Source organism: Lacerta agilis, chromosome 4, assembly GCF_009819535.1.
Source record: "Lacerta agilis isolate rLacAgi1 chromosome 4, rLacAgi1.pri, whole genome shotgun sequence".
In the NCBI taxonomy this organism is placed as follows: Eukaryota; Metazoa; Chordata; class Lepidosauria; order Squamata; family Lacertidae; genus Lacerta; species Lacerta agilis.
This window is the reverse complement of record NC_046315.1, coordinates 6,281,334-6,296,068: the sequence shown is the minus strand read 5'-3', so window position 1 is coordinate 6,296,068 and position 14,735 is coordinate 6,281,334. Positions and strand designations below refer to the sequence as shown.

General features: G+C 45.5%; 2 protein-coding genes across 4 annotated transcripts in view; one reads left to right on the top strand and one right to left on the bottom strand.

The window, feature by feature from the left end:
• Window positions 1-14,735, bottom strand: part of LOC117045139 — a 415,311-nt gene that overhangs the window by 40,906 nt on the left and 359,670 nt on the right. The window lies entirely within an intron of this gene.
• Window positions 1-14,735, top strand: part of PLEKHB1 (pleckstrin homology domain containing B1) — a 32,185-nt gene that overhangs the window by 15,633 nt on the left and 1,817 nt on the right. For all 3 annotated transcript variants that reach the window (XM_033145951.1, XM_033145950.1, XM_033145953.1), the window contains exons 4-6: window positions 2,075-2,177; window positions 7,707-7,746; window positions 12,320-12,422. In XM_033145951.1, coding sequence (XP_033001842.1) covers window positions 2,075-2,177; window positions 7,707-7,746; window positions 12,320-12,422 — 246 coding nt within the window. The remainder of the gene's footprint in view (window positions 1-2,074; window positions 2,178-7,706; window positions 7,747-12,319; window positions 12,423-14,735) is intronic.

Genomic DNA, 14,735 nt, shown 5'->3' with positions numbered 1-14,735 from the left:
TTTGTGTGAAAATCCCTTTTGGAGCTGCGCTGCGTCTTTGTCCTTTTGTCCTTCCAGTCCATGACACTTTATGGTTTTAAATTTTGATTCCCTGTTTTCTTTCTTTCTGTTATGTTTGCACTTTACTTTTTTATAACAAATCAATGATTTTTCTTTTCTTTTTCTAATCCCCTGTTTTGCACGCCAAGAGTGGAACTTGGATGGAGTTTGGGGGAGGGGAAGAGAGAGAGAGAAAATGATGAAACTGCAAGGCCTGTCCACCCTCTGTCTCGTCTGGTCTCTTCTGTACTCTGCCCCATCTCCTGAGTGTCTCTGGGATCGTTGCCAGAACTTGCACTGCCCTTTGTTTTGTTGTGGTTTCAGCAGGAGCCACCGAGTCGGAAGCTGCTCCCCAAGGTCCCAATTCGGTTGCAGCAGCCAACCTGACATGCAAAGGCATTCGGCTTGCTTGGCTGCGTGCGGCTGATCCCTTGCTTTGCCACAGACTTCCCCTTCTAAATTGGCATGTTTTTGGTCCCCTAGCAGCGGGAAGCCTTGGGCTGACTCTGGGCCGAACCTGCGAGAGCCAGTGTGGTGTAGTGGTTAAGAGCGGTAGACTTGTAATCTGGTGAACCGGGTTCGCGTCTCTGCTCCTCCACATGCAGCTGCATCCAGTGGTCTGTTGTTGTTGTTCAGTCGTTCAGTCGTGTCCAACTCTTCGAGACCCCATGGACCAGAGCACGCCAGGCACCCCTATCCTTCACTGCCTCTCGCAGTTTGGCCAAACTCATGTTAGTAGCTTTGAGAACACTGTCCAACCATCTCATCCTCTGTCGTCCCCTTCTCCTTGTGCCCTCCATCTTTCCCAACATCAGGGTCTTTTCTAGGGAGTCTTCTCTTCTCACGAGGTGGCCAAAGTACTGGAGCCTCAACTTCAGGATCTGTCCTTCTAGTGGGCTGATTTCTTTAAGAATGGATAGGTTTGATCTTCTTGCAGTCCATGGGACTCTCAAGAGTCTCCTCCAGCACCATAATTCAGAAGCATCAATTCTTCGGCGATCAGCCTTCTTTATGGTCCAGCTCTCACTTCCGTACATTACTACTGGGAAAACCATAGCTTTAACTATACGGACCTTTGTTGGCAAGGTGATGTCTTTGCTTTTTAAGATGCTGTCTAGGTTTGTCATTGCTTTTCTCCCAAGAAGCAGGCGTCTTCTAATTTCGTGACTGCTGTCACCATCTGCAGTGATCATGGAACCCAAGAAAGTGAATTCTATTATGTCTTATTGCCCAGCTGTTTTGCCTGCTGTGTCACTTGAGAACCTTTTATGAGAGATATTCAAGCTCACACCGCAGACCTTCTGAATGCAAAGCAGGGGAGCAGACATTCATTTCTGAGAGCCTTCATCACCCCAGCCTACTTTCTTCTTTGATTTGTTTATTTGGTTTTCAAATCAAAGTTTTACTTTGTGTAAAATAGGAAAATTTGAGAAAACTGAAAGTAAGTCAGACAACAGGGAGGGAACTCTGGGCGAGTGCAAATTTAAAGAATTTAAACGCAGGGAACGCAATGGGAGGATCGGAGGTCAAGTTAAATTGAATTACAAAACGATGTACAAAGCAAGTATCAATTAAGGAATGAAGGATTGTACACTTTTATTTTTATTTTGTGTTTAAAATCAATTGATCATCTTTGTTACGTTACGCAATTTTCAACCAATGAAGCATTTATTAAAGAAAATCAAATCAAAGTTTTACAATTGCATATCCAATATATAACATAGAAACAAGATTCCAAGGAATCTCCTGAACTTCCCTCTTCCCCTTTGTGGGTCCTATTGTTAATCATTTCCTCATTTTTTCTTCCTTATCTTTTATAATAACCCAAGTCTTTTACTTCTCCATTATGTCCAAAATTCACCATTAAACTACAAGTGTTATTCCAGTGCTGCTAACAGTTTTAAACTGTTTACAATGGTTTTTTAAGGTAAATTATAATCCCCCCCCACCATTCCTTCTTGAAATTTTAAACATTTTTTTCCCACTACTTTCTTACCCACCCACCCTTTTGTCTGCCTCTCCTTTGGCTTTCCAGATATCCCGCCTCCTGAAGGGAGGACCCGCGAGTGTCTGATGTGCATCGTGCAAAGAGACGGCTCCAAAACGATGCTGTGTGCCGAAAGCGAGGACGATGCTGTGTAAGTTGCTGCAATAATAATCCCATTTTACAGATGGACAATTGAGGCCAAGACTTGCCCGTAGCTTCTCGGTTTAGACTAGAGAACTGGGCCAAAGCAAACAAGATGAATTTTAACAGGGAGAAATGTAAAGTACTACACTTGGGCAAAAGAAATGAAAGGCACAAATACAGGATGGGTGACACCTGGCTTGAGAGCAGTACATGTGAAAAGGATCTAGGAGTCTTGGTAGACCACAAACTTGACATGAGTCAACAGTGTGATGCAGCAGCTAAAAAAGCCAATGCAATTCTGGGCTGCATCAATAGGAGTATAGCGTCTAGATCAAGGGAAGTAATAGTACCACTGAATTCCGCTCTGGTCAGACCTCACCTGGAATACTGTGTCCAGTTCTGGGCAACACAGTTCAAGAAGGATACTGACAAGCTGGAACGTGTCCAGAGGAGGGCAACCAAAATGGTCAAAGGCCTGGAAACAATGCCTTATGAGGAACGGCTTAGGGAGCTGGGTATGTTTAGCCTGGAGAAGAGAAGGTTAAGGGGTGATATGATAGCCATGTTCAAATATATAAAAGGATGTCATATAGAGGAGGGTGAAAGGTTGTTTTCTGCTGCTCCAGAGAAGCGGACATGGGGCAATGGATTCAAACTACAAGAAAGAAGATTCCACCTAAACATTAGGAAGAACTTCCTGACAGTAAGAGCTGTTCGACAGTGGAATTTGCTGCCAAGGAGTGTGGTGGAGTCTCCTTCTTTGGAGGTCTTTAAGCGGAGGCTTGACAGCCATCTGTCAGGAATGCTTTGATGGTGTTTCCTGCTTGGCAGGGGCTTGGACTGGATGGCCCTTGTGCTCTCTTCCAACTCGATGATTCTATGGTTTAATATGAGTTAGTATTAAACATTCCACATTTCATATAGTTGTTATTGTTATGAATTGTCCGCCCTTCGCCCCAAGGTTCCAGGGTGGGGTTACAGCATTAAAAATAATTTAAAACAACTTGCAACCATGTAAGTAAGGTGAGTCCTTAAAGCACAAACCTCAAGCACCTTCACCATCCTCTGAAAAAAATACAATGAAGGTCCCAGATGCATCTCTGTGGGGAGTTGCACGGCTTAGGGGCTGCCACAGAGAAGGCCCTGAGCTACCGCTGCCCCGAAGCCTCTGAGGGCACAGGAACTACCAAGAAGAGCCCCCTCTGCTGATCCCAGCACCTGAGAGGATCTGTAGGGAAGGAATCGTAGAATCATAGGATTGTAGAGTAGGAAGGGACCCTGTGGGTCATCTAGTCCAACCCCCTGCAATGCAGGAATCTCAGCAAAAGCATCCATGAGTGGGCCTTTCAGATATTTGCAGCCTGGGTCAATTAGGACTCCAAACACCAATGCGAGCATCTGGAATTGGACCTGGAAACGAGCCAATGACCAATACGGATTAATGAATACTGTTAAATGTGGGAGCTAAGAAGGGGGAATTGGGTCCGGAGCCCTCTTTCCGCCACAGTGTTCCGTGACTCAGTTTCCACGATCTGTAAAATGGGGACAAAAGGGCTCTACTGCCAAATGATCACCGGCCGCTGAAGCCTGAGAAAACTGCTGGAAAGGGCTTCCTCATGACAAAGTGAGGCTGTATAGCATTGGAGCTAGGACTACAAATCCCATGATTCCTGACCATTGGCCGGGCTGTTTGCAGGGGCTGCTGGGAGTTGGAACCCAGCGGCATTGGGGAGGGGAGAGATGCCCCAGTTCTCTGCCCCTGAGCTTTTGGAGCAGCACTTTCCTTCCTTCCTGTCACTGAGATCCAGCCGACTAAAGGGTTAGCGCCAGCCCTTGTTAATGATGTTTACTCTTGGTGCTGTTGCTGCTGCCTCCAGGCCTCGGGGAGCATAGTTTGGAAACAAACCTGCTTCCTCCGGGGATGTGGTAGATTTCCACCTCCTCGCATCAGCCGCTGTGTTTACAAACTGGAGGGCGACCATGTTTCTCCCAGGCTTCCCTGGCAACGGACCGGTCGGAAATATTCCCCTGCAGATTCATGCAGTGTACGGAAGCCAGCTGTGCGGAAATGCTAGCTGTTCAGACTTAAAGCATGCAGGGGGTCCCAGGTTCAAGTCCTGCCATTTCCAGGGGAGACTTCTGAGGCCCTGGAGAGCTGCTGGCAGTCATTGTAGACAATACTGAGCTAGATGGACCTCCTGTAATCCCTGTGATCACTGTATGTAGGACCAGATGAAGCCCGTGGGGTCCAGCAGTGGTAGAGGTGGGGTGGTGTACTGGCAGGGGTCAGCAAACTTTTTCGGCAGGGGGCCGGTCCACTGCCCCTCAGTCCTTGTGGAGGGCCAGACTATTTATTTGGGGGGGGGGGGCGAGATGAATGAATTTCTATGCCCCACAAATAACCCAGAGATGCATTTTAAATAAAAGCACACCTTCTACTCATGTAAAAACACGCTGATTCCCGGACCATCTGCGGGCTGGATTTAGATTGGGCCGGATCTGGCTCCCGGGCCTTAGTTTGCCTACCCATGGGTTAGAGGGTCGGTTAGAGGGTTCAAACAGGTTGGAGAGTTGGGTGGGCCCAAGCTAACAAAATAAATTTCAGTAGGGACAGATGTAAGGTTCTGTGCTTCGACAGGAAGAAGCAGATGCCGAAATATAGGATGGGGGACACCTGGCTTACTAGCAGTACATGTGAAAGGGATCTAGGGGTCTTGGTGGATCATAAGCTTAGCATGAGTCCACAGTGGGATGCAGCAGCAAAAAAGGCTAATGCTATTCTAGGTTTCATCAAAACAAGTCTAGCTAGTGTCCAGATCAAGGGAAGTCATAGTCCCACTCTGTTCTGCTTTGGGAAGACCACACCTGGAATACTGCGTCCAATTCTGGGCACCACAATTTAAGAAGGATGTTGGCAAGCTGGAATGTGTGCAACCAAGATGATCCAGGGTCTGGTAACTGAGGAACACTTGAAGGAGCTGGGTATGTTGAGCCTGGGAAAGAGGAGACTGAGAGGAGATAGGAGAGCCATCTTCAAATATCTCAAGGGCTGTCACATGGAAGAGCGAACAAGCTTGTTTTCTCCTGCCCTGGGGTGCAGGACTCGAACCCATGGCTTCAAGTCACAAGAAAGGCAATTCAGACTGAACATCAGGAAGAACTCTCTGGTGGAAAGAGCTGTTTAACAGCAGAATGGACTCCCTCGGGAGGTTGTGGGCTCTCCTAAGAGGTTTTTAAGCAGAAGTTGGGTGGCCACCTGTCATGTATGATCTAGTTGAGATTCCTGCATTGCAGGGGGTTGGACTAGATGACCCTGGGGGTCCCTTCCAACTCTGCAATTCTATGAAACCCATGGAGCTCCCTGGGTGACCTTGGGCCAGCCCTTACTTCTCAGCCCTAACCTGCCTCACAGGGTTGTTGTGAGGATTAGATGGGGCGGGGAGAGAACCACGTCGGCCACCTTGAGCTCCTTGGAGAAAGAGTTGGGTTGTAAATTCGATAAGTTCACTTCATCTCCGCGGCTGGAGAGAAGTTAGTAGTGCAATGTCCATCTGGGCCGTGACCGAAGGCCACCGTTTGTTTCCCAGCTGCTTAGCAAAGCAGCTTGGGCAGATAATTAAAGATGACGTCAAGGGCCGTGGAGGTCAGGGAAGGGACAGAACAACCCCAGCTAAGCTGGGGCGGGGCGGGGGGGGGGCCCGTCATTTGCTGAAGTGACGCTCTCCCTGCAAAATCCAATTAGAAAAATCCCTGGCCAGGAGGTGCAGCTTCGGGGACTCCTCTAGAGTACAGTGGTGCCTCGCAAGACGAAATTAATTCGTTCCGCGAGTGTTGCCGTATAGCGGAAATTTCGTCTTGCGAAGCGCGGTTTTACCGGGGGGGGGGGACCGCAAAATGTTTTCGTTTTGTGAGTCGCGGCCATAGGAAAATTCGTCTTGCGAGTCACCCTTTCGTTAGCAAATGCCTTTCTTTCTTTCTTTTGCCAATGATTTTTATTGATTTTAATATACACATATAATTACATATAGTAATTACATAAAATAGCTTATATTCTGAATCTAATATTGACTTCCAATCTTCCATGTTCTGTCTTCTTTAAATCAAACTTTTATATTTCACATTCTTATCCAATTTTCATAATTTAATAACTAGTCTCTCAAAGCTATACATCTAATGTTCTCAAAATATACATAATTTGATTCCCTTTACAAACGTCTACTAATTACCTTTCCATTTTATTTCCATTTGCTGAATTTCCCTTCCCGTTATGAGGTTTATTTCCATATTAATCTACTTTACACATCTTGTCTATATATGTCATATAATTTCCCCATTCTTTTCGAAAAGTTTCGTCACCCTGTTGCCTGATTTTGGATGTCAATTTAGCAATTTCCATGTATTCCATAATCTTTCGTTAGGCAAATGCCTTTCGTCTAGCGAGTTTTTCGTCTAGCGAGGCATTCGTCTTGCGGGGTACCACTGTAGTTGCCAGGGTGATGTGTAGTTGCACAGAATCATGGAATTGTAGCAGGAATCTCAACTAAGGAAAAAGTGCACCAAGAACTCTGGCCAGTAAATTTCAATGGCGGGAATAAATCCTACTCACAAGTCAAAAGTATGCATTCTGAAAAGAATGACAAACTTAAACAAAAAATACAAACTTAAAGATTACAGCTTCAAACTCACAATAGTATGTGTGACACAATAATTTGTTACAGTATACGGATACAAAAGTTTTAAAATAACAACAAATTCATATAAGCCGTTTCACGTATTGAGCCGAAGTTAAGAGTCGATTCTGGGTCGAAAACCAGGACAGGGCCCTGTTTCGATGTGGATACCTTCGTCAGCTGGTAATATCAATCAATATACAAAATTACATTCGAATTCTAAATTGTCATAAATTATAAGTTTTATAAATTTTATATACAGCATTATATAACATTTGGTTCCTTACCTATTTTTTTATGGGTCATGTTAATTTGTAGCACTCGTATGAATATATCTTGTAATTTCTATGATGTAGGAAATGAAAATAATGATTGTTAGCAATAATAACAACATGTTTTGAATCAAATTGAAAATATAAAGCATCTTATAATCATGTATTTCCTTACCTAGGTGTGAAACGATCAATGTGTATCTTAAGCTTTTCTGCGCGTTTTCAATATGAAAGTAGCCTATTGCCTTTTATATGCACTTAAAAGGGGAGGAGGATAACCTTCAAATCTATGGTCCGTCTCTTCTCCCCAGCTGGCTTTAAAGCAAGCACTGACATTTTCCCTTACTTTTTAAGGAGGGGGAAAGTCTTATGGAGCGAACAATACAGTAAATAGCTACCAAAGGGACTCCTAATTTAAACACAATTGAAATCCTAGAATAAAGCTGCAGGTGATATTCCTGATTTCCATAGTTTCTTTCTGCAGCAGTTGGGTGGGAGGGGAACCTGGGGGGAAAGGGTGAAGGACTTTTAAAATTGTCCGTCTCTGCTGGCAACACTTTGCTTTATTCGCTGCTTCTCTCTTTTTCTTGACAGAGCTTGGAAGATAGCGATTCTGGAGGCCAAAGCTACTCAGGTGAGCCTGCCTTGCAATTCCTTGTCTGGTTTCCTGCCCCTTGAAATGCACCTTATGGGCAAGAGCTCTACAGGGCTGAGGTTCTTCAGGTTTCTAGTCCTCATTGTTCCCTTGAAAATACAGAGCAATGAAAAAGAATAGGACGCTGAACTAGATGGGCCACTGGCCTGATCCTGCAGGGTCTCCTTATGTTCTTACAGATGCCGTAACACAGTGTTGAATCCGACCGAACAGATTTATGGCGGCATAAACTTCAGATTGTTTAGGTGGACTTCCGAAGCAGCAGTTCGGGTTGAGCTGACCCTGGAAACAGACCCTTAACAGTGGACAAAATTAGTGTTCGCCCTTTACATTTGGGGAGCGTGCAGCCTCTTTCCCTTTGTACACAAACAGCGGAGCTGTTGCAAATCAGCAAGTGTACTCTCTTATTTTTCCCCAATTTTAAAAATTACATTTACATAAGATTATATGCAACAAACATAACAATTCCCAAAAAAAGAGTTCTCTCCAACATTCAGACCTCCCTCCCTCCATGGGTTCCATTTCTAAATTCTATTCCTGCATCTTTTACCGTACCCTATCTATCATATAATCATAGTATCCAAAGTTCATGTTACTTTACAAGTGTCACTGTATTCCTGCCAATGATTTCAACTGTTTACGGCGGTCTCTCAGATATGTTAAAATTTTATTCCAGTCTTTAAAAAATAATTGGTCTTCCTGGTTTCTGATCTTTCCCGTCAGTCTTGCCATTCTGGCGTATTCCATCAGCTCGGTCAGCCACTCTTTTCTGCTCGGTTCTTCTTCTTCTTCTTCTTCTTCTTCTTCTTCTTCTTCTTCTTCTTCTCCTCCTCCTCCTCCTCCTCCTCCTCTCTGGGCTAGGAGAATCCTTGCTGCCATCATTGCATACATAAAACAGTCCATTGTTTTCCTTTGGGGTTTTTTTTAAATTAAAAAAACAAAGGTTATCTTAAACATTTTCTTCAACTCATTATATATCATTTCCCAGGAAGCTTCTACCATCCCACATGAGCACCACATATGATAAAAAGTACTCTTTTCTGCACATGTGTGCAGGGAACTTGCACCCGTGTCCCGTGTGACACGTGGATGAGCCTATTGTGTTAGAACATCTGCTTTGCTTGCTAAAAGTCCCTCGAAATAATTGGTACACTTTGACCTGAAAACTCCTAAGACACTAGTAGCTGAGGAAGAAACAAGGCCTTCTCCTGGCGTTGTCATCTCATTTGTATTACAAACCTCAAGGAATAAAAGTTACAAGAGACTTGAATAATTTATATCTTTCAAATTGTTATTTTGGCCTGAGTCCTTGGTGTCCGTCTCGCTCCTTTTCCTGCTAAAGGTCCCTGGCATCTCCAGGAATGGCCGGAAAAGAGGACTTTGGTCTGAAACCCTCTGTAGGATTCCTAACTGGGGGAAGCCCCATAACTCAGTGGAGGAGTATGTCGTCTGCTTGCAGAATGTCCTTGGTTCTCTCCATGGCCTTGCACTTTGCCCTTGAGTGAAATCTTGCTCTGATTCCCATCCAGGGCCGGATTTAGGTTTGATGAGGCCCTAATCTACTGAAGGTAATGGGGCCCTTTATAAGTCCAGCTGTCCTTTGTCAACAACAAATGGTCACTGTTTTTTGTGTTGAATATACAGTGCTACCTCGGGTTAAGAACTTAATTCGTTCCGGAGGTCCGTTCTTAACCTGAAACTGTTCTTAACCTGAGGTACCACTTTAGCTAATGGGGCCTCCCGCTGCCGCCGCACGATTTCTGTACTCATCCTGAGGTAAAGTTCTTAACCCGAGGTACTATTTCTGGATTAGCTGAGTCTGTAACCTGAAGCGTCTGTAACTTGAAGTACTACTGTGTGCTCTATGGTAATTTATGGACCTAATAGGTATCTAAAGCCATTTGCACAAACAAAATATGTACAGTATTTTATCAAAGTAATTGTGGAACTGAAATACAATTAAGAAGTATATCAATAAAAAAGATAAAGGACCACTGACAGTTAAGTCCAGTTGCGAATGACTCTGGGGTTGCGGCGCTCATCTCGCTTTACTGGCTGAGGGAGCTGACATTTGTTCACAGACAGTTTTTCCAGGTCATGTGGCCAGCATGACTAAGCCGCTTCTGGCGCACCAGAGCAGCACACGGAAACGCCGTTTACCTTTCCGCCGGAGTGGTACCTATTTATCTACTTGCACTTTGGCGTGCTTTCGAACTGCTAGGTGGGCAGGAGCTGAGACAGAACAACGGGAACTCACCCCGTCGCGGGGATTCGAACCGCCAACCTTCCGATCAGCAAGCCCTAGGCTCAGTGGTTTAGACCACAGCGCCCCCCGCATCCACGAGTATATCAATAGTGAAATACAATTAAGAAGAAGTATATTAATAGTTAGATTATTATTAAGCTCTAACTTAAAATGGTTTTTTTATTCATAACAAACTTAATGATGCAAACACATTGGCATTTGGCAACAACAAGAGTTCCTTTAGAAACACAATTTACAAAGACTCCTAATCTAGTCTCTGGAAACTTGCTATAACATGAAATAATAATAGGTGTAAATATAGGATGCAAACTACTAATAAATATAAATAGCAGAATGTAGGCATCCTATATATAGAAATGAGCAAACCAGTGATATTTGAGGGAGCAGGCTAGCAGGCGGGGCCCATGACTTACATCATAGAAGCAAACACAACACAAAACACTGTTGCTGGATGTTGGTTTTATTTTATTTGTTTTTTATCTTATATTTTAGAAATGTACATCCAGTTCCCCCCCCTTAATTTTTGTGGGGGCCCCCAAGAGAGTGGGGCCCTAAGCTATAGCTTGTTTAGCTTATATGTAAATCCGGCACTGTTCCCACGCCACCCAAAGGGGGCCAGTGGCAGGAGAGAGTAATTTGCACATTAAACTGATTCGCCAGTCCCCTAGTTGCCACGCCTGCCTGCTCCAAGTGGCTTTGCTCTGGAGCCGTGTGGCTTGATTTTTACTCCTCCTGCGGCAGCTCTATTTTTAGCCGAGCCTTCCCCCAATTTCCTGGCCTGGCCAGCCACACAGATCAATAAGCGCAATCAGGCTGGCGATCGATCGATGGCCTCGAGCGCTCCGGACTAAACTCGAAACTCTCCAGCCTTTGGGGTCCAAAGACTTGGCGGGAAGTTCAGGATCTGGATGGGGGAAAGGCCCCGCTCCGTTTTCTGCATTCCTCCCCTCCATCAACAGACTCTCCTTTGGGCTCTGGGTGAGAATCTCTCCTTCGCAGCTGCGCTTACAACTTGCAGGAGGTCTGCTTTGTGTTTTTATCGTATCTAGATAAAAGTCTTGGTTTGGTTAAAAAAAAAAGGTGGAGGGAGATAGATTAAGTTTTGTATTTTTCTCTATAAAGCTTAATCGATTTTATTTTTTTTAAAAAATGGAAAAAGCGGGATATAAAGGCAATAACTGGCTAAATGTGGTGTGGTGTAGTAGTTAAGAGCGGCAGGCTCGTAATCTGGTGAACCGGGTTCGCGTCTCCGCTCCTCCACATGCAGCTGCTGGGTGACCTTGGGCTAGTCACACTTCTTTGAAGTCCCTCAGCCCCACTCACCTCACAGAGTGTTTGTTGTGGGGGAGGAAGGGAAAGGAGAGTGTGAGCCGCTTTGACACTCCTTCGGGTAGCGATAAAGCGGGATATCAAATCCAAACTCCTCCTCCTTTTCTTCTTTCTTCTTCTTCTTCTTCTTCTTCTTCTTCTTCTTCTTCTAAATAATAGTCGATTAGTGGCCATAAATGTGATTTTCGCCATTCTCTGGCATTCAAGAGATGTGGACGCAGGGATGTCCCCAGCCCCATATTCCATTGCTGGCTTGTGTGGGATGTGAAAAGCCAGCGTTGGCTAACGGTTAGGAAGCCGCCCAGAGGACTGTGGTTTGTATCCAGTGCTGCTGATCTGCTTATGCAAGAGATTTCTGCTTGTGCAACAAAGCTAACCCCCCCCCCTTCCCTGAAGCCCCCCCCCCCGGCACGTCCCCAGAAACTGTTGAGCGTTGACAGGACCCCCTGGAGCAGTTTTGGGGAGCACGCTGCGAAAGGAGTGGAAGGGGGAACCCTGTCGCTTTGGGCAGAATGCACAGCGTTGAATGCCAACCTTTGCGTTTCATGAGGCAGCCCAAAACCTAAAGAAAGGATGGCTTCCGACAAGAGACGATCGAACAAGAAAACACTATAAACGGCGTACGTGCAGCAGGGAAATGAGCAGCAGACCCAACCGGTTTTTAAAAGTCAGAATGAAAATGGGTTTCTGCTGGCATACGCAAGAGAAGGACCAGGCAGGCCTCCCTGAGCAAGGAATTCCACAGATGAGGGGCCACCACTGTGAAGGCCCAGTTCCTGGCTGCCACCCAGGGCACCTCAAAATGTCAGGGGCACCCCGAGGGGAGCCTCCAAAGCCAATCTGGGTGCAGAGGCCGGTTGCTACAGGGAGCTGCCTCCTGCACACACACACACCCCGGCTTCCGGCTCAGGTTTTTCAGCTTTGGATGCAAACGTTCTCGTGTCTCACTTTCTCCAGGTGCACCTGTACGACCCGTACGATGACTATTACCAGACCGTTCCCCTCGACTCCCACCAGGCGATGTACGTCAGCTCCGATTACTACGGCACCCAGTACGGAGGTATGTGCTTATCCTCTCCTCACCCATCCCGTCCCTTTTCATCTCTCCCCCCCCCCCCCCGGGGACGGTTCAGGTTTGCTCTTTTCAGGCCCTCCCTGCAAGGCTGGGTGGCGATGGGCCTCTTTGTGGCGTTCTGGGTGCTGCAGCAGAGGGCCGAACATTGCAGCTGGCCAGAAAGGATACAGCGATGGGTGTCGCAGATGCTAGTGCCACAAGACTCCAGGGGTCCCAGGCTTTGGGGGAAAGCCAAATTGTCTCCCTGCTTGCTGTCTTTCCGCCGGCAGCTTAACGCTTTTCTTGATGAAACAGGCTTAAAGGGAACTGACTGCTTTTACGAAAGGGCTCGTGCCCAGGGCCGGATTTAGTTTTGATGAGGCCCTAAGCTACTGAAGGTAATGGGGCCCTTTCTGTGTCCAGCTGTCCTTTGTCAACAACAAATTGTCCCTGTTTTTTTGTTGTTGAATATATGCTATATTTATGGACCTAATAGGTATCTCAAGCTATTTGCACATGTTGCCATGCAACCTTTCCATGCAGAATGTAGGCACCCTATATATAGAAAGGAGAAAACCAGTGATATTTTAGGGAGCAGGCTAGCAGGCAGGGGCCAGTTACTTACATCAAAGGAGTCTACACAACACAAAACACTGTGGCTGTATGTAGGTTTTATTTCGTTTTTTTATCTTGTATTTTGGAAATGTAAATCCAGGTGTGTTTTTTTCCTTTAATTTTTTTGGGGGCCCCCAAGAGAGTGGGGCACTAAGCTAGAGCTTGTTTAGCTTATATGTAAATCTGGCACAGCTAGTGCCACACTTTCATTGTAATTATTTGCATTAGAGATGATGGATAGATAGATGGATGATAGATGACGGTGCAGTTTTAATTCTATCATCTCTCTATCTATCCATCTAATCTAATTGTTAATAATTGTTTATTCTCTCCCCCACCCCCATGTTTTCAGCTGTTCAAATTTTTATCTGTAAGCTACCTTGAGTCCTTAGTGGGGGGGAGGCGGGGTATAAATAATAAAATCGTTGAATTGTAGAGTTGGAAGGGAACCAAAAGGATCAACTATTGTTAACCCCTGCAATGCAGAAATCTTTTACCCAATGTGGGGCTCGAACCCACAACCCTGAGATTGAGAGTCTCATGCTCTTACTGACTGAGCAATCTCATTTCACAAATAGATGATAGATAGATAGATAGATAGATAGATAGATAGATAGATATTGCCCTAGCCAAATGGCCCATCTAGTCCAGCATCCTGTTCTCACAAGATGTCTGTGGGAAACCTGCAAGGAGGACCCCAATAGAGCCCTCTCCCCTCCTGTCATTTCCAGCAACTAGTATTCATAATAATAATAATAATAATAATAATAATAATAATAATAATAATTATTTATTTATACCCCGTCCATCTGGCTAGGTTTCCCCAGCCACTCTGGGCGGCTCCAACTGAATGTTAAAATACAATAATTCATCAAACATTAAAAGCTTCCCTAAACAGGGCTGCCTTCAGATGTCTTCTAAAACTCTGGTAGTTGTTTTTCTCTTTGACATCTGATGGGAGGGCGTTCCACAGGGCAGGCGCCACCACCAAGAAGGCCCTCTGCCTGGTTCCCTGTAACTTGGCTTCTCGCAGCGAGGGAACCGCCAGAAGGCCCTTGGAGCTGGACCTCAGTGTCTGGGCAGAACGATGGGGGTGGAAACGCTCCTTCAGGTATACTGGACAGAGGCCGTTTAGGGTATTCAGCGCTGCCTCCATAGCCCCAGAAAGGGGGCTTTCAGCTCGCAGATGACATTGATACTGGAACGTCAACTTTTCATTTGAGCTTAAACGTCCCTGTCCTCAAAAGCTAGACCAGCTTACTTACCCCTTCCCAAGCTGGGTCCAAATTCTCCCTGAAAGTCTGCCGCCTCTGACAGTGGAGGTGGACCATAGCCTTAATTGCCCTCTCTCCTCCATGCATTCGTCTAATGCAAGTTGTTGGCCAATACTGTCTCCTGTGGCAGGGAGTTCCATAGTTTCACCACGCAACGTAAGAGGCAAAACACCCAGAACTAAAGGGATGGCCTTCTGTATGCTTCAGCCGATGGGACTGACAGAAAAATTCCAGCATTTCGGTGCATGTAACCCAGGCATGTGTAAAGTCAATTTAATCTGGAACCCGTGGCTCAGCAACTGCAATCCTAAAAAAAAGCTCAAGACGTTTGGGGTAAAATTGTAAAAAAAAAAAAAAAACAACTCAACAACTTTGGTTGGCCCTCACACATGTTCACTTCATCAAATCCAGCCTTCTTTGAAAAATGTTT